The sequence below is a fragment of the Ranitomeya imitator genome, chromosome 1 (genome assembly GCF_032444005.1).
Source record: "Ranitomeya imitator isolate aRanImi1 chromosome 1, aRanImi1.pri, whole genome shotgun sequence".
NCBI classification, from domain to species: domain Eukaryota; kingdom Metazoa; phylum Chordata; class Amphibia; order Anura; family Dendrobatidae; genus Ranitomeya; species Ranitomeya imitator.
In genome coordinates, this window is record NC_091282.1 from 53,685,286 (window position 1) to 53,712,835 (window position 27,550).

Sequence of the window (27,550 nt, forward strand, 5' to 3'; positions counted from 1 at the left end):
GATATATCCGCGGCCAGGAATGCGGCCAGTAATAGATTTCGGGAGAGAGCGCGTTATTCTTAGTTAATGGGGAAAGTGTCTTACAACTGATGCTGATCTGTAATTATATGGCTGCCACATTCCAGAAAAAGTGCGGAAACCAAATCCAAATGTCAATAACGCCGGGCGGTAAAAAATACTCCGGTCTCAGGAGTCAGCCGAGCGATCCAGGTGTCATGATGGTGAAAAACGCAGCAGGCGTCCATCATTATTAAGGGGCAGCATGGGAGTCAGCAGCTGCATGTGTGGGCAAGGATGCAGGGGAAAAGGTGCAGGATGACGCATCACATGCCGGCTGCAACACATCAGTCCGCTCCAGCGCTCGACTCCTTATAGTAAAGCTAGCCATAAAAAATAAATGTTCACACTGACCGCGGACACTAGACCTTATACTAGATTTTTACTTCTAGTGCTTCACACCCACATTACAGCCAGCAATAGTATAATAAAATAAATGTATAAACTTGGCATGGTCCAATCTGGGCGAATTGTACAGGAGAAGGGAGGAGGTGAGCTGTGACATCACCTATTGTGAATGGTAGATCCTGTGTTATCTACTGTATATAGAGGTGTTATCAGTCATTGTACAGGAGGAGGAGGTGAGCTGTGACGTCACCTATTGTGAATGGTGGGGGAAGAGGTGAGCTGTGACATGGTGGATCCTGTGTGATCTACTGTATATAGAGGTGTTATCAGTCATTGTACGGGAGGAGGAGGTGAGCTGTGACATCACCTATTGTGAATGGTGGATCCTGTGTTATCTACCGTATATAGAGGTATCAGTCATTGTACAGGGGGAAGAGGTGAGCTGTGACATCACCTATTGTAAATGGTGGATCCTGTTACCTACTGTATATAGAGGTGTTATCAGTCATTGTACAGGAGGAGGAGGTGAGCTGTGACATCACCTATTGTGAATGGTGGATCCTGTGTTACCTACTGTATATAGAGTGATTATCAGTCATTGTACAGGAGGAGGGGTGAGCTGTGACATCACCTATTGTAAATGGTGGATCGTGTTATCTACTGTATATAGAGGTGTTATCAGTCACTGTACAGGAGGAGGAGGTGAGCTGTGACATCAGCTATTGTGAATGGTGGATCCTGTGTTATCTACTGTATATAGAGGTATCAGTCATTGTACAGGGGGAAGAGGTGAGCTGTGACATCACCTATTGTAAATGGTGGATCCTGTTACCTACTGTATATAGAGGTGTTATCAGTCATTGTACAGGAGGAGAAGGTGAGCTGTGACATCAGCTATTGTGAATGGTGGATCCTGTGTTATCTACCGTATATAGAGGTATCAGTCATTGTACAGGGGGAAGAGGTGAGCTGTGACATCACCTATTGTAAATGGTGGATCCTGTTACCTACTGTATATAGAGGTGTTATCAGTCATTGTACAGGAGGAGGAGGTGAGCTGTGACATCAGCTATTGTGAATGGTGGATCCTGTGTTATCTACTGTATATAGAGGTGTTACCTTTCGTAATTCTGTCAGTGAGGCTGCTAAAATCTTTTCTGGACAGTATAGAAAGTGAGCGTCTAGTATACAGTCTAGTGGCCAGTGTGAAATATACAAGATTTATATCTAGTATGCGCCGTTGGGGTTCTGTCCAGTCGGTGGTGTAAAGGTTGTGCTGGGTGTGAATGAGGGGGCCTTGTATTGGGCATGGTGTTGTGGGGGTGGCGTTATGCCAGTGTTGCTGTATTGTATGTTCCTCTGGTGAATCGAACAGTGATATCACGTATATGGAGCAGGAAAGAAAAAAAAATCTCCATCATTAAAACTCAGGAATTTTGCATATATGAAGGTCGCTCGTCTGACTGCACATAAATCATGTGAAATCCTTGGGGACGTTGCAGAGAGCTCGGCCGTGTCCTGGTTCTGTCACTTCTCTGCTTCCTTCCTACGAGCTCTCTGCGTTACCCCCACTACGAATGTAAATTCACTGACGGATCCTATATGTCTTGTATTCCTCATTATTAATCTGCCGGCCATGAAAAGTCAAGGCCGAACGTCTCTGCTGCCTCCAGAAAACAGTCATTCTACGCTTATGGTGCAACCTGGCTATTAACATGGGAGCAAAGTGTCTTCTTCTGTCAATTTCACATTGATGGGGGCCCACCTGATATTCCCCCTACTAACCGGCTGACTGGAGGTGCTGCAGCACTCCATTACCTTCACCCTTTCATTGTTCTCCGGACACAGCTCCCTACTTTTGATTGTTGCCGTGTCTGGTATTGCAGCTCGGTGATTGGGTTTCTAGATGATGGACACCCAACGATTAATTCCTGATCTCTAAGGACCCCACAGATCACAGCCTAAGGGGGGTCTCAAGCCCTCATTTCAGTCAAAGGGGTTGGAGATTGAATGGAGTGGCATGGTCACATTTAATCTCTTTTCTGTTAAACACCTTAAGATGCCGCAGCCACTACTGACAGTGGTATCTAAGGGGTTTAACTGTGCGGATTAGTTATCGCCGATCCCGGCAGGAATCCGGTTGTGTATTACGGCTGTGCTATTACGGCAGTCACATGGTCTGACCTAATCGGAGCACCGTAATGGATCGGCACAGGTCCTGTTTGAGGACTTCTCCTGTGCCGCACTGAATCTGCTCAGGTCTCCACGTGGATAAGTCAAAAATGTCACCAAATCGCTCCTTTTATTGTAAAAAAAAAAAAACAGAAAAAAACACTATTTCCATGTAGGCCATTTGGCCATTGCGTAGAAATGACATCTTTGTAGCCAGAAACAAATAGGATCCAATCAGAGGATTTATATAGTTTATATAAGGTTTATATTATTACAAAAGATCCGTCAACAGCAGTTTGTTCCGTTTCCACACTTTTCACATATTGATAAAACCGAAGAAAACTTCAGCTCCGTACGGTCAGTAAAGGTTTCCCTGTACTTTTTGCCTTTATTTCATAGTGAACTGAATATACCTTTTTATACTTATTTTTGAAGAGACAATATAAATGTGTTTCTCCATTGTTACGACTGGTGGCACTGAGGACACAATTTACGGCTACACGCAGACTCGCAGCGCGGCTCACCGAACATAACACCGGAGAAGTTAAAGGCGTCAAGTACGGCCCTGCGCTCGGCTGTGACGTTTGTCATGTTCATGGTGTTTGTCTTCTTTCGATCGCGTTATTTTTTATTTTTCATTCATAGGATGAACTTTTGTGTCTCTATCCTTAAAGAACTCTTACTAATAAGCGGTAGATAGTAACTGTTGTCAGGTGAGTGGCGGTACAGGTTACTAATCCTGCACTAATATAATCATCATTTATCACAAGCCGGCTGTTCAGCTGATTCTATTCGAGCTCCCACAGATTTTATCAATGTCCGTCATATAAATGAATGTCTGCTGAACTCGCCATCCCTGGTGAGGACTGGTTGACTGTCTAATGTACATGGCGGTGTCTCTGCAATCCTCCCAACTGCAGATGTTGGGGGGGGGGGGGGGGGGGGGGGGGAGAAGGATCAGGCTGTTGGATTTCAACATGTCCGATCCTTTTGCTTTTCAAGAAGATATGCAATGTCTGGCAGTTGCTCCGAGCATGCATGTGAATTGAGTGAAATATCCTTTGGATTTGTTATAAATCTCTGTTCTGAGATCAGCCCTTTTGGAACCTGTAACTAGAGATGGGCGAACCTGAACAGAAATGGCGAACCTGAACACAAATGTTTGGCGTTCATATCAGACAGTCACCATCCCTACCTCACCCCCATACCCAAACTAAAAAGCAGTCTCCTAATTAACCATACGGCCCGTCTGCGCCACATACATGACACCTAACCCCGGACCTGCACTTGTTATTTCTCCATTTCTGCTCCATCTTAGAAACAGAAATCCAAAAGTAACAGCAATGCCGAAACTTGCACATGAGCAACCCAGCAGCACCTATTGCTTATGATGAGGTCCATTGGGTGTCCATAGATGTAGTCCTTAGTTTAGCGGTTAGCATGCTGCGCTGAGATGAGCCTCCAACGTGGATGTGTACAAAGCCTTCTCTGGTATGTGGGATCTGTAAATAAATGCAATAAACCTGTAGAGAAAAAAAAAACATACCATCCGAAGATAGGTGCGCAACACCTGAAGACCGTGCACGTATCTCATCAGGCATTTATACCAGTGCTTTTTTGTTTTTTTTTCCCCCAGAGGTGTGTATTTATATGTGTAATATATAATTTGCCAAAATTGTTCCGTTTTGTTACACACATTTATTTCTTTTGTGTATTGGAACAACACAAAAAGTAGGTAAAAAAAAGGCAAATTGGACATAATTTCACACACAACCCCTCTTGACAAAGTTATTTGCACCGTTCCAAAATTGTGGGTAAGCAACTTTACTTCAAGCGTGCGATTCACTTTCAAATTCACCTGTGGCAAGTAACAGGTATAGGCAATATGAAAATCACACGTGAAAGCAGATGAAAAGGGGAGAAGTTGACTCAGTCTTTTGTTATGTTTGCTAATGACAGGTGTTATGAAGGCAATCCAGAGACACAGTGTGCTTAGCGATCAGAGCTCACACAGTGATCTGACAAATACCCAAAAATACAGGAACGAGCTCTGAGACGTGGAAACTCTGTAGACTGCAAACCTGATCCTATCCTAAACACAACTAAAAGCGGCTGTGGATTGCGCCTAACAACTACCTAGGCAACTCGGCACAGCCTAAGAAACTAGCTAGCCTGAAGATAGAAAAATAGGCCTGACTTGCCCCCAGAGAAATTCCCCAAAGGAAAAGGCAGCCCCCCACATATAATGACTGTGAGTGAGATGAAAAGACAAAACGTAGGGATGAAATAGATTCAGCAAAGTGGGGCCCGATATTCTAGGACAGAGCGAGGACAGTAAAGCGAACTTTGCAGTCTACAAAAAACCCTAAAGCAAAAACCACGCAAAGGGGCAAAAAAAAAACCACCGTGCCGAACTAACGGCACGGTGGTACACCCTTTGCGTCTCAGAGCTTCCAGCAAAACAAAAGACAAGCTGGACAGAAAAAAAGCAACAAAATAGCAAAAAGCACTTAGCTATACAGAGCAGCAGGTCACAGGAACAATCAGGAGAAGCTCAGATCCAACACTGAAACATTGACAAGGAGCAAGGATAGCAGCATCAGGCGGAGTTAAATAATGAAGCAGTTAACGAGCTCACCAGAACACCTGAGGGAGGAAGCTCAGAAGCTGCAGTACCACTTGTGACCACAGGAGTGAATTCAGCCACAGAATTCACAACAGTACCCCCCCCTTGAGGAGGGGTCACCGAACCCTCACCAGAGCCCCCAGGCCGACCAGGATGAGCCGCATGAAAGGCACGAACAAGATCGGAAGCATGAACATCAGAGGCAAAAACCCAGGAATTATCTTCCTGAGCATAACCCTTCCATTTAACCAGATACTGGAGTTTCCGTCTAGAAACACGAGAATCCAAAATCTTCTCCACAATATACTCCAATTCCCCCTCCACCAAAAGCGGGGCAGGAGGCTCAACAGATGGAACCATAGGTGCTACGTATCTCCGCAACAACGACCTATGGAATACATTATGTATGGAAAAGGAGTCTGGGAGGGACAAACGAAAAGACACAGGATTGAGAACCTCAGAAATCCTATACGGACCAATAAAACGAGGTTTAAATTTAGGAGAGGAAACCTTCATAGGAATATGACGAGAAGATAACCAAACCAGATCCCCAACACGAAGTCGGGGACCCACACGGCGTCTGCGATTAGCGAAACGTTGAGCTTTCTCCTGGGACAAGGTCAAATTGTCCACTACCTGAGTCCAGATCTGCTGCAACCTATCCACCACAGAATCCACACCAGGACAGTCCGAAGACTCAACCTGTCCTGAAGAGAAACGAGGATGGAACCCAGAATTGCAAAAAAATGGAGAAACCAAGGTAGCCGAGCTGGCCCGATTATTAAGGGCGAACTCAGCCAACGGCAAAAAGGACACCCAATCATCCTGGTCTGCAGAAACAAAACATCTCAGATATGTTTCCAAGGTCTGATTGGTTCGTTCGGTCTGGCCATTAGTCTGAGGATGGAAAGCCGAGAAAAAGGATAGGTCAATGCCCATCCTACCACAAAAGGCTCGCCAAAACCTTGAAACAAACTGGGAACCTCTGTCAGAAACAATATTCTCAGGAATGCCATGCAACCGAACCACATGCTGAAAGAACAAAGGTACCAAATCAGAGGAGGAAGGCAATTTTGCCAAGGGCACCAGATGGACCATTTTAGAAAAGCGATCACAGACCACCCAAATGACTGACATCTTTTGAGAAACGGGAAGATCAGAAATGAAATCCATCGAAATATGTGTCCAAGGCCTCTTTGGGACCGGCAAGGGCAAAAGCAACCCACTGGCACGAGAACAGCAGGGCTTAGCCCTAGCACAAATCCCACAGGACTGCACAAAAGTACGTACATCCCGTGACAGAGATGGCCACCAGAAGGATCTAGCCACTAACTCTCTGGTACCAAAGATTCCAGGATGACCAGCCAACACCGAACAATGAAGTTCAGAGATAAGTTTATTAGTCCACCTATCAGGGACGAACAGTTTCTCCGCTGGACAACGATCAGGTTTATTCGCCTGAAATTTTTGCAGCACCCGCCGCAAATCAGGGGAGATGGCAGACACAATGACTCCTTCCTTGAGGATACCCGCTGGCTCAGATAAACCCGGAGAGTCGGGCACAAAACTCCTAGACAGAGCATCCGCCTTCACATTTTTAGAGCCCGGAAGGTACGAAATCACAAAGTCGAAGCGGGCAAAAAATAACGACCAACGGGCCTGTCTAGGATTCAAGCGCTTGGCAGACTCGAGATAAGTCAAGTTCTTATGATCAGTCAATACCACCACGCGATGCTTAGCTCCTTCAAGCCAATGACGCCACTCCTCGAATGCCCACTTCATGGCCAGCAACTCTCGATTGCCCACATCATAATTACGCTCAGCGGGCGAAAACTTCCTGGAAAAGAAAGCACATGGTTTCATCACTGAGCAATCAGAACCTCTCTGTTACAAAACCGCCCCTGCTCCAATCTCAGAAGCATCAACCTCGACCTGGAACGGAAGAGAAACATCTGGCTGACACAACACAGGGGCAGAACAAAAACGACGCTTCAACTCCTGAAAAGCTTCCACAGCAGCAGAAGACCAATTAACCAAATCAGCACCCTTCTTGGTCAAATCGGTCAATGGTTTGGCAATGCTAGAAAAATTACAGATGAAGCGACGATAAAAATTAGCAAAGCCCAGGAACTTTTGCAGACTTTTCAGAGATGTCGGCTGAATCCAATCCTGGATGGCTTGGACCTTAACTGGATCCATCTCGATAGTAGAAGGGGTAAAGATGAACCCCAAAAATGAAACTTTCTGCACACCGAAGAGACACTTTGATCCCTTCACAAACAAAGAGTTAGCACGCAGGACCTGAAAAACCATTCTGACTTGCTTCACATGAGACTCCCAATCATCTGAGAAGATCAAAATGTCATCCAAGTAAACAATCAGGAATTTATCCAGATACTCACGGAAGATGTCATGCATAAAAGACTGAAACACAGATGGAGCATTGGCAAGTCCGAACGGCATCACTAGATACTCAAAATGACCCTCGGGCGTATTGAATGCAGTTTTCCATTCATCTCCTTGCCTGATTCTCACCAGATTATACGCACCACGAAGATCTATCTTAGTGAACCAACTAGCCCCCTTAATCCGAGCAAACAAGTCAGATAACAATGGCAAGGGATACTGAAATTTAACAGTGATCTTATTAAGAAGGCGGTAATCAATACACGGTCTCAGCGAACCATCCTTCTTGGCTACAAAGAAGAACCCTGCTCCCAGTGGTGATGACGATGGGCGAATATGTCCCTTCTCCAGGGATTCCTTCACATAACTGCGCATAGCGGCGTGTTCGGGCACGGATAAATTAAATAATCGACCTTTAGGGAATTTACTACCAGGAATCAAATTGATAGCACAATCACAATCCCTATGCGGAGGTAGGGCATCGGACTTGGGCTCTTCAAATACATCCTGATAATCAGACAAGAACTCTGGGACCTCAGAAGGGGTGGATGACGAAATTGACAGAAATGGAACATCACCATGTACCCCCTGACAACCCCAGCTGGATACCGACATGGAATTCCAATCCAATACTGGATTATGGTTGTAGCCATGGCAACCCCAACACGACCACATCATGCAGATTATGCAACACCAGAAAGCGAATAACTTCCTGATGTGCAGGAGCCATGCACATGGTCAGCTGGGCCCAGTACTGAGGTTTATTCTTGGCCAAAGGTGTAGCATCAATTCCTCTCAATGGAATAGGACACCGCAAAGGCTCCAAGAAAAACCCACAACGTTTAGCATAATCCAAATCAATCAGATTCAGGGCAGCGCCCGAATCCACAAACGCCATGACAGAAAACGACGACAAAGAGCATATCAAGGTAATGGACAGAAGGAATTTGGACTGTACAGTACCAATGACGGCAGACCTAGCGGACCGCTTAGTGCGCTTAGGACAATCAGAAATAGCATGAGTGGAATCACCACAGTAGAAACACAGACCATTCAGACGTCTGTATTCCTGCCGTTCAACTCCAGTCATAGTCCTATCGCACTGCATAGGCTCAGGTTTAACCTCAGGCAATACCGCCAAATGGTGCACAGATTTACGCTCGCGCAAGCGTCGACCGATCTGAAAGGCCAAAGACAAAGACTCATTCAAACCAGCAGGCATAGGAAATCCCACCATGACATCCTTAAGAGCCTCAGAGAGACCCTTTCTGAACAAAGCTGCCAGCGCAGATTCATTCCACTGAGTGAGTACTGACCATTTCCTAAATTTCTGACAATATACTTCTATATCATCCTGACCCTGGCACAAAGCCAGCAAATTTTTCTCAGCCTGATCCACTGAATTAGGCTCATCGTACAGCAATCCGAGCGCCAGGAAAAACGCATCGACACTACTCAATGCAGGGTCTCCTGGCGCAAGAGAAAATGCCCAGTCTTGAGGGTCGCCGCGCAAAAAAGAAATAATAATCAAAACCTGTTGAATAGGATTACCAGAAGAATGAGGTTTCAAGGCCAGAAATAGCTTACAATTATTTTTGAAACTTAGAAACTTAGTTCTATCTCCAAAAAACAAATCAGGAATAGGAATTCTTGGTTCTAACATAGATTTCTGATCAATAGTATCTTGAATTTTTTGTACATTTATAACAAGATTATCCATTGAAGAGCACAGACCCTGAATATCCATGTCCACACCTGTGTCCAGAATCACCCAAATGTCTAGGGGAAAAAAAAAAAAGTGAACACAGAGCAGAAAAAAAAAAATGATGTCAGAACTTTTTCTTTCCCTCTATTGAGAATCATTAGTTAGGCTCCTTGTACTGTTATGTTTGCTAATGACAGGTGTTATGAAGGCAATCCAGAGACACAGTGTGCTTTAGCGATCAGAGCGCACACAGTGATCTGACAAATACCCAAAAATACAGGAACGAGCTCTGAGACGTGGAAACTCTGTAGACTGCAAACCTGATCCTATCCTAAACACAACTAAAAGCGGCTGTGGATTGCGCCTAACAACTACCTAGGCAACTCGGCACAGCCTAAGAAACTAGCTAGCCTGAAGATAGAAAAATAGGCCTGACTTGCCCCCAGAGAAATTCCCCAAAGGAAAAGGCAGCCCCCCACATATAATGACTGTGAGTAAGATGAAAAGACAAAACGTAGGGATGAAATAGACTCAGCAAAGTGGGGCCCGATATTCTAGGACAGAGCGAGGACAGTAAAGCGAACTTTGCAGTCTACAAAAAACCCTAAAGCAAAAACCACGCAAAGGGGCAAAAAAAAACCACCGTGCCGAACTAACGGCACGGCGGTACACCCTTTGCGTCTCAGAGCTTCCAGCAAAACAAAAGACAAGCTGGACAGAAAAAAAGCAACAAAATAGCAAAAAGCACTTAGCTATACAGAGCAGCAGGTCACAGGAACAATCAGGAGAAGCTCAGATCCAACACTGAAACATTGACAAGGAGCAAGGATAGCAGCATCAGGCGGAGTTAAATAATGAAGCAGTTAACGAGCTCACCAGAACACCTGAGGGAGGAAGCTCAGAAGCTGCAGTACCACTTGTGACCACAGGAGTGAATTCAGCCACAGAATTCACAACAGTCTTTGCCTAGTGTGTCTGTGTATTCCATACTAAGCATGGAGAACAGACAGAGAAGAGAACGGTCTGAGGACTTGAGAACCAAAATTGTTGAACAGTCCCAAGGTTACAAGTCCATCTCCAGAGATCTTGATGTTCCATTGTTCATGGTTCGCAACATAATCAACAAGTTTACAACTCATGGCATTGTAGCTACTCTTCCTGGACGTGGACAACAGAGAAAATTAATAAAGGGTTGCAACACTGGGTAGTCTGAGTGGTGGATAAGCAGCCCTAATCAAATTCCAAAGAAATGCAAGCTGTCCTGCAGGCTCAGGGTCTCAGGGTGCATCAGTGTCTGCACAAACTGTCCATTGACATTTGAATGCAATGAAACAATATGGAAGGAGACACAGGAGAACCCCACAGCTGACAGACACATAAAGCTAGACTGCAGCTAGCTAAAATGTTTGTGAGTAGGCCAAAATCCTTCTGGAAAAGTGTTTTGTGACTGATGAGTCCAAGATTAAGATTTTTTGTAAAGCACATCATTCCCTTTTTTACTGAAAACTGAATGAGGCCTACAAAGAATAGAACACAGTACCTACAGTCAAATATGGTGGAGGTTCAATGATGTTTTGGGGTTGTTTTGCTGCCTCTGGTACTGGGTGCCTAGACTGTGCAAGGCATCATATAATCTGAAGATTACCAAAGGATTTTGGGTTGTCATGTAGTGCCAAGTGTCAGAAAGCTGGGTTTGCGTCCTAGTTTGTGGGTCTTCCAGCAGGACAGTGACCCCAAACATACTTCAGGAAGCATACAGAAATGGATGGAAACAAACTGCTGGAGAGTTCTGAAGTAAAGAGCGATGAATCCGGATCTAAGTCCCATTGAATATCTGTATACAGATCTTAAAATTTGCCATTGGGAGACGGTGCCTTCATATATGAAAGTCCTGGAGCAGTTTGCAAAAAAGAGTGGTCCAAAATTCCAGCTGAGAGGTGTAAGAAGCTTGTGGATTGTTATAGGAAGCAGTTGATTGCAGTTATTTATTTCAAAGGGTATGCAACTAAATATTAGGTTGAGGGTGCCAACAATTTTGTCCAATTCATTTTGAGGGTTTTATGTGACATTTATGTCCAATTTGCTTTTGTTTGTTTTTTTGTGGTGTTCCATTACACACAAAGGAAACGTGTATAACAAAACATGTATTATTGCAATAATTTTCTTGAACAATTTCACTGGTGCCAGCACTTTCAGCCATGACTGTACATACATACATATAACAGGTGAAATAAATATTGAACATGTCACAAATTTTCTAATTACCGTAAATATATTTCTAAAGGTGCTATTGACATGACATTTTCACCAGATGTCGGTAACAACCCATCGAATCCACACAGACAAAGAAATCAAACCATAGATGTCCATAAATTAAGTTGTGTAATAATAATGAGAAATAACACAGGGAAAAGTATTGAGCACGCTTGCTGAAATCTGTTTAATATTTCATACAAAATCTTTTATATCTGTTGACGGTTTCAAGGTAACTCTATTATGCATGTACCTGTTTCTTTATGGTTTTTGTGGCATTTTTAACATGCATGGTAGTGATCCCAGACAAGTAACTAGAGAATAATATATGATGGTGCCCACTTAAACAGTTTTCTCTATTGAGAAACTAGTCGCAGGTATTGCTCAGGTGTGATTTTGGCTCATTGTTCCACACAAACTCTCTTCACATCATGAAGGTTTTGTGTGCTCCTTCTACGAACTGTGAGCTCCAGTTCCTTCCATACATTCCTCCATTCTGAAGTTTGGAAGTTCGAAAACTCAATGACCTATAAACCGTAGAAATTGATTGCTGTCTTTTCATCATCATTTGATGGCTGCACAGTATAACCCATATGGTTTCCAGTACTTTTAAGTTACAAGCATGAGCATCCATTATGTAATTGGGTTATGCAGTGCAACTCGCCATTGATGCACAGATTGTAGATATGCGTCATGGCTGTGAGATGTATCAGCAGATAAAATGTGTGCTGCTCAGACCTTGCACTATACATAATGGATAATCAGTCTTACCCGGAACGCTCCTTTAATTTCTATGCACCGCAGCTTTGCTTTAGAGAGCCATGGGGGCTGTTACACTCCTGTCCCTTTCTTTCGAAGTGCTAATCTGCTGTGCTGACGAAGAAGCAACACCCCCACCTCCATCCCTAGATACCAACGACCTCATTCAACAGCTCCGTATATTTAGAAACCCCATAATGAATAGCAGTGCAGACTCCATGGGGAACTGAGGCGCAGTAGGCGCTAGATTCCTACTACCGCTCATTTGTTTTTCTTTGGCCCATTGGGAATTGGTGCTCGAAGGAGAGAAGAATTAGCACATATCTCCATAGCAGTGTAATCCCGCAGATAAGGTCCTTGCATTTCAGTGACTGCCCCACATTTGTCTGATGAGGTCATTCATTACAAATGTCCCGCTCCTCCTCTTCTGCCGTTGTTGGCTTTATCCTTTCTGCTTTTGGTTTACGATTCAAAGGGATGTCACAATTGTCTACTTTTTATTCCATATTCTGTTTTTTTTTTTTTGCTCTGGGTAATTCCCAGGCAGAACCATTAATTGGCCATTGAAGGTCCATCTATGGGTTTTTTATTGGCGCAGCACAGCCCCCTAAGACTACCTCTATATCATACAAATTGGCCAATTCTTCTCTTTATTGACGTCATCTTGTCAGGTTGAGAGTCAAAAGGCCCCAATACATTGAGCAATTGGCCTAGTCGAAGCAAGGTCACCCAAATTGAATACGTATTGAGCCCTTGTGATGGTCAACTCTTTCCACTAAAATTGGTCAACCGTAGTCAACCACAACTGTGCAAGGCAACTGCATCCAGACCCATTCACTCTCATGATCACTGTCGGCAGAGAGGAGGAGCGGGCAATTAGAATTTCTACACCCGATCCATTTGTTTTCTGCTTTCTCCCAGCAAGAAACACATGAATGCTTGACTGCGCAGAGTGCTCATATGTGTGGGGGATTGGGGAGATATATCTGTCTGCCGATGGATCATTCGACAACTTCTATCTCCCTTCCCATTGTGACCTTCTGTTTTGTAAGAAGTCATTTTTCAGTTGCATCACATGGACAAGACCTACAGGTTTGGCGTAAAGGCAACACAGCTCATCACCCTGAACACACCATCCCCACTGTCAAACATGGTGGTGCCAGCATCATGGTTTGGGCCTGCTTTTCTTCAGCAGGGACAGGGAAGATGGTTAAAATTGATGGGAAGATGGATGGAGTCAAATACAGGACGATTCTTGAATAAAACCTGTTGGAGTCTGCAAAAGACCTGAGACTGGCACGGAGATTTGTCTTCCAACAAGACAATGATCCCAAACCTAAAGCAAAATCTACAATGGAATGGTTCACAAATAAACGTATCCAGGTGTTAGAATGGCCAAGTCAAAGTCCAGACCTCAATCCAATCGAGAATCTGTGGAACGATCTGAAAACTGCTGTTCACAAACAATCTCCATCAAACCTCACTGATCTCGAGCTGTTTGCCAAGTAAGAATGGGCAAGAATTTCAGTCTCTCGATGTACAAAACTGATAGAGACATACCCCAAGCGACTGCAGCTGTAATCGCAGCAAAAGGTGGCGCAGCAAAGTATTAAGTTAAAGGGGCCGAATAATATTGCACGGCCCACTTTTCAGTTTTTGAATTTCCACAAAAATTTAAAATAACCAATAAATTTCATTCAACTTCACAATTGTGTTCCACTTGTTGATTCGTCACCAAAAATTTACATTTGGTATCTTTGTTTGAAGCATGATATGTTTGAAAAGTTCCAGGGAGACGAATACTTTCACAAGGCACTGTATGTCCCTTTACTGGACTAAGATGCTAAATTGATATATATGTAATTTGTGAGGCAGTGTTGGGAATCATATATACAGTATGTCCCCCAGGACGTGCATAGAAACATACTGAATCTGCCGGAGAGCATTGTAATTACATCTACAGTTGTGGTTGCAACGCAAACTAAAAGTGTGGACTTGGTCAAGCTAGATTTAGGAAAACCTGACATGGGCTTTTATTTTTGGAGAGATCTGTAGGAAGGTAGTGGGACGGATCTCTTCCTCCAGTCCCGATCTTGGAAGTGGCCCATGGCAACAATCCCCTATTTAAACGTTCAGGTGAGGATTCGGTGTGTCAGTATTTGGTTTTGCAAGCATCAGAGCAGGAGTATCTGTGTATGTGAGGTCTGTGTGAGACTGAACACAGGTCAGAGCCAGAGAGAGCAAAGCCATTACTGAAGCCACGAGTGGTACGGTGGTGCAGTCGCCCACGGCAATTGACTGATGCCAACGTTCCAGCTGCAAACCGGATGATAGTTTACATTTATTTTCCGAAGTTGGAAAATAAAGACTTTTAAGTTGTCACTGCACGGACATGAAAGCCGCTGCCTTACAATAAATATATTGTATATATTGTTTGGGGTTTTTTTTTCAACGGCCTTCAGCTCAGTCTTGAACCATGGCGACTTGGCCCATTAAATATTTGATAATTATTGCAATCACTCTACACAAATTTGTAGGATCTTTCAAAAGATGGCTGCTTCAACCAATGCACTGTTGACAGGCAATGAAATGATTCTCAGGTTCGATTGTGAACCCTGTGTCAACATGAAGCCATCCACCATATCCACGTATCAATTTTATAGGCTTCTAGTAAAGGATGTCGTGAGTTCAAGGCAAGGGCAGCTCCAGGAAATCTGTGGGTAGCCTTCTCTTCCGCATTAAGTTGCTGCCTATCAACACCCTTTGGAGTTATTGTACGAGGGAATGTATCTCTTTCGGAGAAAGACTGACATGTCAAGGTGTTTGTTTTTTTAAAAAACTTTTTGGCTAATGTATTTATAGCAAAGCCCGACTGAGTCACACTCCTCGAGGTGTCAATAGGCCAGGGGCTCTGCAGGATTTCAGGCTCTCCAGGGATTTCATGGTCAACTCACAGTGAAACACTTTAATTTGGAAAGGCTGGGGCAGGCCGAATCAGTTTGTTCAGGAGGATCTATAAACTCTATTTCTTCCTGGTCTGCTCCCAACTCCCTGGAAGATGACCCCCACAGGATCCCTATGTTTGTTTTCCCACGTCCATCATGTGACACCACCCGATAACACCCGTGTTGACTGGCACCATTAGCAGTTATTAATGATTCCCCTTATTCCAACCCGAATGCGATTTCTCTTAAAGGGTTTATATAGGATTTGGAAAGCAAGGGCTGCTTTCTTCCAGCGGTCGTGCCTGGTGCAGCTTTGTCCCTTTAAATTGCACAGGGCTCAGCTGCAGTAGTCTGAGAATAGGTGCTGCATTTTATTATTTATGAAGAAAGCAGCCATTTTTTTCTAATCGTCTGCAATTCCTTAAAATTTGCCCAGAGAAATAGATTGTTGTAGTAATTCTAGAATCTTGCTAATCTCCCCCTTGTGTTAGGATAATGTAGTTAAAATCGGCTTTTACTAAATAATCTGCAAAAAAACAGGCAAGAATACAAAATGGCAACGCGTTTCGGAACTCCTGATCTTTCTTCATAGCATTTATGGATCATAAGTGACACCTTCCATTTTCTTTTGCATTTGAGTCTTTCCTATTTCTCCTGGATTATTTAAGGAGACTATTTTAAATACATTTGGATCAAGGGATCTTGAACGCTTTCATCCTTTCTCATTTGTTGCACGCAGACCGAGTGATCCGTGCACCTGGGGGTGGAATTTCTTTCTACTACCCACTTGTGTTCACCCCAGGCAGACAGAATTTGATCCTTTTTTTTCCAATTTTTTTTTTTTCCCCGCCAACTTTGGCTTGATAGACAAGTGTCTTCATATTTGTGTACAGAAAGAGACCTGTCAATCCCGTTTTGGCAGGGAGAATCCAGAGGAAACTGCCCAGCAGATTATAATCCCCATTTTTTAGTACATTCTTTCTATAATGAGGGATCAAATCTATGAGCAAATCTATTTCCTGGGCCTCGTTCCTTGACCACCGTCCCAGATCCCTGCAAGACCACCTCCTAGCTACCCAAGGTGCCTCTTCTAATTTGTTGGCTCATCATTTCAGTGTGATGCCATCATGACGTCACACTCCGCTTACTAATTAGAAGACGTTCCGAGAATGCAGTCAGTTAACAAGTGTCTCGCGGTCTGGTAGACATAGAATATGGGCGTAGCCGCTGGGCCAAGGTCCTGCCATTCGATTTGCTCATCTCTAGTTCTCATATATTGATCTAGCTTTAGGATAGTTCGTCAGTATCTGATCAGTGGGGTCTGACACCCAGCATCCCCATGATTACTTGTTTGTACCTCCTACTATGGCCGGTTGCGCACTCTGTACAACGGTGGAGCAGGTGACCTCAATAGAAGTGTCGCCGTGCGGTTCCAGCTCCGTACACCCTGCACATTGGGGTCTGCAAACAGCTGATCAGTGACAGAGGTGAATTACGGACCCCCACCGATCTGATTTTGACGACCCATCCTAAGTATCTGTCAGCAGTGCATTAAGCCCTTGACAACCCGTTTAAGGATGTTTACTCTTTTGCAGCAAATTGTGTTGTGCCATGGTATGCAAACTGAAAAAAGAAAAGTTAAAAAAAACAGCTCTGAGTGTTTCAAGTCAACAGCTCCCATGCAGAATTGTGTCTCCTTGCTTTTGGACCACAAGCACTTTGTTTAGGAGGAACCTGCAATCATGGTGCCCCATCTGCCACTGTTTGACAGTATTTTTATTTCCTTTGCTTATAATTCTCCCACAGGATGAGATTGGAGGAGGACTGGTATGGCGCTTACCGTTTGTCACCTTCTTTCTAGGAAACAACAGAAATCGCAAGGGGGGAATAAGCCTCAACAACAAACCCAACACAACGAGCACCAACCGGTTCCTGCCAAACACAACACCAGGGAGCACCAGAAACCGTACCAAGGATGCCAAACACCACATTCCTCAGGCAAGCAGGGTCATCATGGGTACAGCCAAAACCGCCGATGGCACCACAACCAGAGGCACTCGCCAAGTGAAAAAGATCCACAGAGAAATGCCAAAGACTCGGAGAGCCTGAAGATAGAGGATGCCTCAGTTTGCACAGTTCACATCCCCCTAGAAATTCACCGCAGCACAGAAACGCCTGAGAGACAATCCCAGCAGACCGGCAGCAACGAATCCGAAGGGAAACGTAAAGACAGTATTCAGAGCAGAGATCGGGAGAGGCCGAAAATAAACCTGCTCCAATCTTCCAAAGACCGCCTGCGGAGACGGCTCAAAGAGAAGGTAAGAACACTGCGGACAAGTTAGCCGTCCAATAATTTACATGTAAGGTTAATGGGGTTGTGCCAAGAATGTAGAGATGGGGGGGATCGGAGCTCTGGAATGCTCATGCTCAAGCAATGGCCGAGCATGAGCACAACCACTAGTCATTGTGTGTGGGGATGGAGAAAGCACAGCATTCAAATTTCTCCAGTAGGCCCATAGTTAAAAATTGGAGAAGCCGTTAAAGGTACAGATGCAGTGATTGAGGGGGCGATGAGTCGCTGTGATGGCTATATATATACTAGCTATTGAACCCGTTCTACGCCTGGGTGGCTAGCATCTATATTGGTATATGGTCTCCATCCTGGTATGTGCTGCTCCATCCTGCGTCCCCATCCTGTCATGAGCTGCTCCATCCTGCGTCCCCATCCTGTCATGTGCTGCACCCATCCTGCGCCCCCATCCTGCCATGTGTTGCACCCATCTTGCGCCCCCATTCTGTCATGTGTTGCACCCATCCTGCGCCCCCATTCTGTCATGTGCTGCTTCCATCCTGCACCCCCATTGTGACATGTGCTGCTTCCATCCTGCGCCCCCATTCTGACATGTTCTGCACCCATCCTGCGCCTCCATTCTGTCATTTGCTGCTCCCATCCTGTGCCCCCGTTCTGTCATGTGCTGCTCCCATCCTGTGCCCCTGTTCTGTCATGTGCTGCTCCCATCCTGCGCCCCCGTTCTGTCATGTGCTGCTCCCATCCTGCGCCCCCGTTCTGTCATGTGCTGCTCCCATCCTGTGCCCCTGTTCTGTCATGTGCTGCTCCCATCCTGCGCCCCCGTTCTGTCATGTGCTGCTCCCATCCTGCGCCCCCGTTCTGTCATGTGCTGCTCCCATCCTGCGCCCGTTCTGTCATGTGCTGCTGCCATCCTGCGCCCCCGTTCTGTCATGTGCTGCTCCCATCCTGCGCCCCCGTTCTGTCATGTGCTGCTCCCATCCTGCGCCCGTTTTGTCATGTGCTGCTCCCATCCTGTGCCCGTTTTGTCATGTGCTGCTGCCATCCTGCGCCCCCGTTCTGTCATGTGCTGCTCCCATCCTGCGCCCCCGTTCTGTCATATGCTGCTCCCATCCTGCGCCCGTTTTGTCATGTGCTGCTCCCATCCTGCGCCCGTTCTGTCATGTGCTGCTGCCATCCTGCGCCCCCGTTCTGTCATGTGCTGCTGCCATCCTGCGCCCCCGTTCTGTCATGTGCTGCTCCCATCCTGCGCCCCCGTTCTGTCATGTGCTGCTCCCATCCTGCGCCCGTTTTGTCATGTGCTGCTCCCATCCTGCGCCCGTTCTGTCATGTGCTGCTCCCATCCTGCGCCCCCGTTCTGTCATGTGCTGCTCCCATCCTGCGCCCGTTTTGTCATGTGCTGCTGCCATCGTGCGCCCGTTCTGTCATGTGCTGCTGCCATCCTGCGCCCCCTTTCTGTCATGTGCTGCTCCCATCCTGCGCCCCTGTTCTTTCATGTGCTGCTCCCATCCTGCGCCCCTGTTCTGTCATGTGCTGCTCCCATCCTGCGCCCCTGTTCTGTCATGTGCTGCTGCCATCCTGCGCCCCGTTCTGTCATGTGCTGCTCCCATCCTGCGCCCCTGTTCTGTCATGTGCTGCTCCCATCCTGCGCCCCCGTTCTGTCATGTGCTGATGCCATCCTGCGCCCCGTTCTGTCATGTGCTGCTCCCATCCTGCGCCCCTGTTCTGTCATGTGCTGCTCCCATCCTGCGCCCCTGTTCTGTCATGTGCTGCTGCCATCATGCACCCCCGTTCTGTCATGTGCTGCTGCCATCCTGCGCCCCCGTTCTGTCATGTGCTGCTGCCATCCTGCGCCCCCGTTCTGTCATGTGCTGCTCCCATCCTGCGCCCCTGTTCTGTCATGTGCTGCTCCCATCCTGCGCCCCTGTTCTGTCATGTGCTGCTCCCATCCTGCGCCCCCGTTCTGTCATGTGCTGCTGCCATCCTGTGCCCCCTTTCTGTCATGTGCTGCTCCCATCTTGCGCCCCCGTTCTGTCATGTGCTGCTCCCATCCTGCACCCCCGTTCTGTCATGTGCTGCTCCCATCTTGCGCCCCCATTCTGTCATGTGCTGCTCCCATCCTGCGCCCCCGTTCTGTCATGTGCTGCTACCATCCTGCGCCCGTTCTGTCATGTGCTGCTGCCATCCTGCGCCACCATTGTATTATATGCCCCCCATAAGATGCTCCATTATATATGCCCCGTATGCTGCTGCCATATATATATAAATAAAAAAAATACCATACTCGCCTATCGTCGCTGGGCGCCGAGTGCTGGGGGCCTGAGCAGGCGGGGACACCGGCGCGCTGTGGGGGTCAGGTGCCGGAGTCACCGCTAGCTCAGGCCCCCAGCACTTGCTATACTCACCTGTCTGTCCCGTTCCAGCGCTGCGCGCCGCCATCTTCCGGCTCCTCTGGCTGTGACTGTTCAGTCAGAGGGCGGCGCCGGCGCGCATTAAGCGCGTCATCGCGCCCTCTGAACTGGGAACGTCACAGCAGAGGACCCGGGAGACGGAGCCGCATGCAGCGCTGGAACGGGAGACAGGTGAATATACTTGTCCTCCTGGCGGTCCCTGACTCTCCGGTGGAGATCGCGGTGTGCGTTCAGTGTTTACGCATACCGCGATCTCCTGGGAGCGTCACTCTGTGAGGCCCAGACTGCGTTGGCACTTGCGCAGTCTATAAAGGCTTCGGACAGAGTGACGCTCCCAGCGTTATATTATAGATAGATATATATATATATATATATATATATATAAATATATATATATATATATATATATATATATATACACATCTATCTATCTACATAATTGTCTAAGGGTCACTTCCGTCTGTCCGTCCTTCTGTAACGGTTATTCATTCGCTGATTGGTCTCAGCAGCTGCCTGTCATGGCTGCCGCGACCAATCAGCGACGCGCACAGTCCGGAAGAAAATGGCCGCTCCTTACTCCCCGCACTCGCTGCCCGGCGCCCGCATACTCCCCTTCCAGTCTGCCCTCACACAGGGTTAATGGCAGCGGTAACGGACCGCGTTATGCTGCGGTGTAATGCAGTCCGTTACCGCTGCTATTAACCCTGTGTGACCAAGTTTTTTACTATTGACGCAGCCTATGCAGCGCCAATAGTAAAAACATTGAATGTTAAAAATAATTAAAAAAATAAAAAATGATTATATACTCACCTACGCCGCCTTTCCCGCTCCTCGCTATGCAACCGGCATGTTCCAGTCACACGGATGGTGTGGCAGAAGGACCTGCCATGACATCACGGTCATGTGACCGCGACGTCATCACAAGTCCTGTGCGCCTGCGCGAAAAGGACCTGCCGTGACGTCACGGTCACGTGACAGCTACACGGTCATGTGACCGCGACGTCACGGCAGGTCCTGCACGTCAAAGACCTTGCCGCTTGCAATGGAGCGGTCGCGGGAGCGTGGCGAGGAGCAGCAAAGGCGGCGGATGGTAAGTATAGCAGGACTTCCAACGGGCCTTCGGAAGGTGAGTATAGGTTTTTTTTTTTTTTCCGTCTCAATGCTACGTGGCTCTGTGCTGGGCAATATACTACGTGGCTGGGCAATAGACTCCGTAACTGGCCAATATACTACGTGACTGGGCAATATACTACATGGACATGGCTCATCAAGGATATAATGGAACTAGAGAGAGTACAAAGGAGGGCAACAAAATTAATAAAGGGGATGGGAGAACTACAATACCCAGATAGATTAGCGAAATTAGGATTATTTAGTCTAGAAAAAAGATGACTGAGGGGCGATCTAATAACCATGTATAAGTATATAAGGGGACAATACAAATATCTCGCTGAGGATCTGTTTATACCAAGGAAGGTGACGGGCACAAGGGGGCATTCTTTGCGTCTGGAGGAGAGAAGGTTTTTCCACCAACATAGAAGAGGATTCTTTACTGTTAGGGCAGTGAGAATCTGGAATTGCTTGCCTGAGGAGGTGGTGATGGCGAACTCAGTCGAGGGGTTCAAGAGAGGCCTGGATGTCTTCCTGGAGCAGAACAATATTGTATCATACAATTATTAGGTTCTGTAGAAGGACGTAGATCTGGGGATTTATTATGATGGAATATAGGCTGAACTGGATGGACAAATGTCTTTTTTCGGCCTTACTAACTATGTTACTATGTATGTTACTATGTTACTATGACATGCACATGCTAGAATACCTGATGCGTTAGAATCGGACCACCATCTAGTGTATGTATGTGTATATATATATTCATATTCAGACCCCTCTAAATTTTTCAGTCTTTCATTGCAGCCATTTGGAAAATTCAAAGAAGCTCATTTTTTTTCTCATTAGTGTCCACTGTGCACCCCATCTTGACTGAAAAGAAAGCAGAAATGTAGAAATTTTTGCAAATTTAATAAAAAAAGAAAAACTGAAAGATCACATGGTCATAAGTATTCAGACCCTTTGCTCAGACGCTCTTATTTAACCCCTTAGCGACCGCCGATACGCCTTTTAACGGCGGCCGCTAAGGGTACTTAAACCACAGCGCCGTTAATTAACGGCGCTGTGGAAAAAGTCCATAGCACCCCCCAGAGGCCGATTTTCTCCGGGGTCTCGGCTGCCGAGGGTAGCCGAGACCCCAGAGAACATGATTCGGGGGGTTTTTAACCCACCCCGCATTTGCGATCGCCGGTAATTAACCGTTTACCGGCGATCGCAAAAAAAAAAAAAAAGCGATCTCTTTTTAATTTCTCTGTCCTCCGATGTGATCGCACATCGGAGGACAGAGAAAAGGGGTCCCAGGAGGCCCCCCATTACTCACCTAGCTCCCCCGATGCTCCTCGTGTCTCCCGGTGGGCGCCGCCATCTTCAAAATGGCGGGCGCATGCGCAGTGCGCCCGCCAGCCGGCACCGGGAGAATCTTTGAGGTCTCGGCTGCCGGGGGTAGCCGAGACCCCAAAGAGCACGATCGGGGTCGGTATTACCGACCCCTGTTTTGCGATCGCCGGTAATTAACTGTTTACCGGCGACCGCAAAAAAAAATAAAAATAATAAAGTAAAGTGTAATTCTCTGTCCTCTGATGTGATCGCACATCAGAGGACAGAGAAATAGGGGGATTCGGGGACCCTAGCATACTCACCTAGGTCCCTGGATCCTCTTGCTGCTCCTCCTGGCCGCCGGCAGCAGAACATGGCGGACGCATGCCCAGTGCGCCCGCCATCTGTCTCCATCTGCCGGCCGGCAGGAGAACAGCAGTTGGGGCTAAAATTAGGGGTAGGGTTAGGGGTAGGGTTAGGTTAGGGTTAGGGTAGGGGTAGGGTTAGGGGTAGGGTTAGGTTAGGGGTAGGGTTAGGTTAGGGGTAGGGCTAGGGTTGGGGCTAAATTTAGGGTTAGGGTTGGGGCTAAATTTAGGGTTAGGGTTGGGGCTAAATTTAGGGTTAGGGTTGGGGCTAAACTTAGGGTTAGGCTTCTTTCACACTTACGTCGGTACGGGGCCGTCGCAATGCGTCGGCCCGACATACCGACGCACGTTGTGAAAATTGTGCACAACGTGGGCAGCAGCTGTAGTTTTTCAACACATCCGCTGCCCAATCTATGTCCTGGGGAGGAGGGGGCGGAGTTACGGCCACGCATGCGCGGTCAGAAATGGCGGATGCGACGTACAAAAAAACGTTTCATTGAACGTTTTTTTGTGCCGACGCTCCGCCAAAACACAACTGATCCAGTGCACGACGGACGCGACGTGTGGCCATCCGTCACGATCCGTCGGCAATACAAGTCTATGGGCAAAAAACGCATCCTGCGGGCACATTTGCAGGATCCGTTTCTTGTCCAAAACGACGGATTGCGACGGAATGCCAAACGACGCAAGTGTGAAAGTAGCCCTAGGGTTGGGGCTAAAGTTAGGGCTAGGGTTGGGGCTAAAGTTAGGGTTAGAGCTGGGATTAGGGTTAGGGTTTGGATTAGGGTTCGTATTAGGGTTAGGGTTGGCATTAGGGTTACGCTTGGGATTAGGGTTAGGTTTGGGATTAGGGTTAAGGTTAGGGTTGTGATTAGGGGTGTATTGGGATTAGGGTTAGGTTTGAGGTTAGGGTTGAGATTAGGATTAGGGGTGTGTTGGATTTAGGGTTTTGATTAGGGTTATGGTTAGGGTTGACATTAGGGTTGTTTTGGGGTAAGGGTTGTGATTATGGTTAGGGTTAGTGATTAGGATTATGGATGAGGTTGGGATTAGGGTTAGGGGTGTGTTGGGGTTAGGGTTGGAGCTAGAATTGGGGGGTTTCCACTGTTTAGGTACATCAGGGGGTCTCCAAACACGACAGCCAATTTTGCGCTCAAAAAGTCAAATGGTGCTCCCTCCCTTCTGAGCTCTGCCGTGCGCCCAAACAGTGGGTTACCCCCACATATGGGGCATCAGCGTACTCGGGATAAATTGGACAACAACTTCTGGGGTCCAATTTCTCTTGTTACCCTTGTGAAAATAAAAACTTGGGGGCTACAAAATCTTTTTTGTGAAAAAAAAATAAAATTTTATTTTCACGACTCTGCATTCTAAACTTCTGTGAAGCACTTGGGCATTCAAAGTTCTCACCACACATCTAGATAAGTTCCTTGGGGGGTCTAGTTTCCAAAATGGGGTCACTTGTGGAGGGTTTCTACTGGTTAGGTACATCAGGGGCTCTGCAAACGCAACATAATACCCGCAGACCATTCTATCAAAGTCTGCATTCCAAAACGGCGCTCCTTCCTTCCGAGCTCTGCCGTGCGCCCAAACAGTGGTTTACCCCCACATATGGGGTACCAGCATACTCAGGACAAATTGGACAACAACTTTTGGGGTCCAGTTTCTCTTGTTACCCTTGTGAAAATAAAAATTTGGTGGCTAAAAAATCTTTTTTGTGGAAAAAAAAAATATTTTTTATTTTCACGGCTCTGCATTATAAACTTCTGTGAAGCACTTGGGCATTCAAGGTTCTCACCACACATCTAGATAAGTTCCATGGGGGGTCTAGCTTCCAAAATGGGGTCACTTGTGGGGGATTTCTACTGTTTAGGCACATCAGGGGCTCTCCAAACGCGACATGGCGTCCGATCTCAATTCCAGCCAATTCTACATTGAAAAAGTAAAACGGCGCTCCTTCACTTCCAAGCTCTGCGGTGCGCCCAAACAGTGGTTTACCCCCACATATTGGGTATCGACGTACTCAGGAGAAATTGCACAACAACTTTTGTGGTCTAATTTCTCCTGTTACCCTTGTGAAAATAAAAATTTGTGGGCAAAAAGATCATTTTTGTGTAAACAAAAGCGATTTTTTTATTTTCACGGCTCTACGTTATAAACTTCTGTGAAGCACTTGGGGGTTCAAAGTGCTCACCACACATCTAGATAAGTTCCTTAAGGGGTCTAGTTTCCAAAATGGTGTCACTTGTGGGGGGTTTCCACTGTTTAGGCACATCAGGGGCTCTCTAAATGTGACATGGTGTCCGATCTCAATTCCAGCCAATTCTGCATTGAAAAAGTCAAACGGCGCTCCTTCACTTCTAAGTTCTGCGGTGCGCCCTAACAGTGGTTTAACCCCACATATGGGGTATTGGCGTATTCAGGAGAAATTGCATAACAAAATTTATGGTTACATTTCTGTTTTTACACTTGTGAAAATAAAAAAAATGGTTCTGAATTAAGATGTTTGCAAAAAAAAGTTAAATGTTCATTTTTTCCTTCCACATTGTTTCAGTTCCTGTGAAGCACGTAAAGGGTTAATAAACTTCTTGAATGTGGTTTTGAGCACCTTGAGGGGTGTAGTTTTTAGAATGGTGTCACACTTCATTATTTTCTATCATATAGACCCCTCAAAATGACTTCAAATGAGATGTGGTCCCTAAAAAAAATGGTGTTGTAAAAATGAGAAATTGCTGGTCAACTTTTAACCCTTATAACTCCCTAACAAAAAAAAATTTTGTTTCCAAAATTGTGCTGATGTAAAGTAGACATGTGGGAAATGTTATTTATTAACTATTTTTTATGACATATCTCTCTGATTTAAGGGCATAAAAATACAAAGTTTGAAAACTGCAAAATTTTAAAAATGTTCGCCATATTTCCGTTTTTTTCATAAATAATCGCAAGTAATATCGAAGAAATGTTACCACTAACATGAAGTACAATATGTCACGAAAAAACAATCTCAGAATCAGCGGGATCCGTTGAAGCGTTCCAGAGTTATAACCTCATAAAGTGACAGTGGTCAGAATTGCAAAAATTGGCCTGGTCATTAAGTACCAAATTGGCTCTGTCACTAAGGGGTTAAGTCACATGCTGTCAATTTCCTTGTGATCCTTCTTGAGATGGTTCTACTCATTCATTGGAGGCCAGCTGTGTGTAATTAAACTGATAGGACTTGATTTTGAAAGGCGCACACCTGTCTATATAAGACCTCACAGCTCAGAGACAGAATTGTGGCAAGGCACAGATCTGGCCAAGGTTACAGCAGAATGTCTGCAGTACTCAAGGTTCCTAAGAGCACAGTGGCCTCCATAATCCTTAAATGGAAGAAGCTTGGGACCACCAGAAGTCTTCCTAGACCTGGCCGTCCTGCCAAACTGAGCAATCGTGGGAGAAGAGCCTTGGTGAGAGAGGTAAAGAAGAACCCCAAGATCACTGTGGCTGAGCTCTCGAGATGCAGTAGGGAGATGGAAGAAAGTTCCACAAAGTCAACTATCACTGCAGCTTTCCACCAGTCGGGCCTTTATGGCAGAGTGGCCCGATGGAAGCCTCTCCTCAGTGCAAGACATATGAAAGTCCGCATAGAGTTTGCTAAAAACCACATGAAGGACTCCCAGACTATAAGAAATAAGATTCTCTTGTCTGGTGAGACGAAGATAGACTTTATTGGTGATAATTCTAAGTGGTCTGTGTGGAGAAAACCAGGCACTGCTCACCACCTGCCCAATACAATCCCAACAGTGAAACATGGTGGTGGCAGCATCTTGCTATGGGGGTGTTTTCAGCTGCAGGGAAAGGATGACTGGTTGTCATTGAAGGAAACATGAATGCGGCCAAGTACAGAGATATCCTGGATGAAAACCTCTTCCAGAGTGCTCTGGATCTCAGACTTGGCCGAATGTTCACCTTCCAACAAGACAATGACCCTAAGCACACAGCTATGATAACAAAGGAATGGCTTCAGAACAACTCTGTGACCATTCTTGACTGGCCCGGCCAGAGCCCTGACCTAAACCCAATTGAGCATCTCTGGAGAGACCTGCAAATGGCTGTCCACCAACGTTCACCATCCAACCTGACGGAACAGGAGAGGATCTGCAAGGAAGAATGGCCGAGGATCCCCAAATCCAGGTGTGAAAATCTTGTTACACCATTCCCAAGAAGACTCATGGCTGTACTAGCTCAAAAGGGGCTTCTACTCAATACTGAGCAAAGGGTCTGAATACTTATAACCATGTGATATTTCATTTTTTTATTTTTTAATAAATTTGCAAAAATCACAACATTTCTGTTTTTTCAGTCAAGATGGGGTGCAGAGTGAACATTAATGAGAAAAAAATGAACTTTTTTGAATTTACTAAACTAAGAAAACTAAAAGTATGTTGATACCGAAATCGTTCTGACCTACAGAATCGTGGTGCCATGTTATTTTGAGTATTCAATGGATGTCCTAAAAATAAAATTGCATAATTACATAATTTTTATTTGCGGACGTTACATTTTAATGTGGATGGTGTCATTCAATTCTACAGCTCGATACACAAAAGCGGGCCCACATGCGGAAATGTAGATGAAAAAAACAAAAAACCTACAGCTCCTGAAACAAGGAAGGAAAAAAAAACAAAAGCGGAAAAATTCCAGGTCCTTAACTATTTAGAATTGAGAGTCCTCAGTGGTTGATACCTTTTAATGGCTAACTGAAAAGATGGTAACAAATTGCAAGCTT

The 27,550-nt window shown here is 45.9% G+C and overlaps 1 protein-coding gene across 3 annotated transcripts in view; it reads left to right on the forward strand.

Moving 5' to 3' along the window:
* CTIF (cap binding complex dependent translation initiation factor) overlaps positions 1 to 27,550 on the forward strand; it is a 280,974-nt gene that overhangs the window by 102,239 nt on the left and 151,185 nt on the right. For all 3 annotated transcript variants that reach the window (XM_069746637.1, XM_069746645.1, XM_069746629.1), the window contains one exon: positions 17,133 to 17,589. In XM_069746637.1, the coding sequence (XP_069602738.1) occupies positions 17,133 to 17,589 (457 nt within the window). The remainder of the gene's footprint in view (positions 1 to 17,132; positions 17,590 to 27,550) is intronic.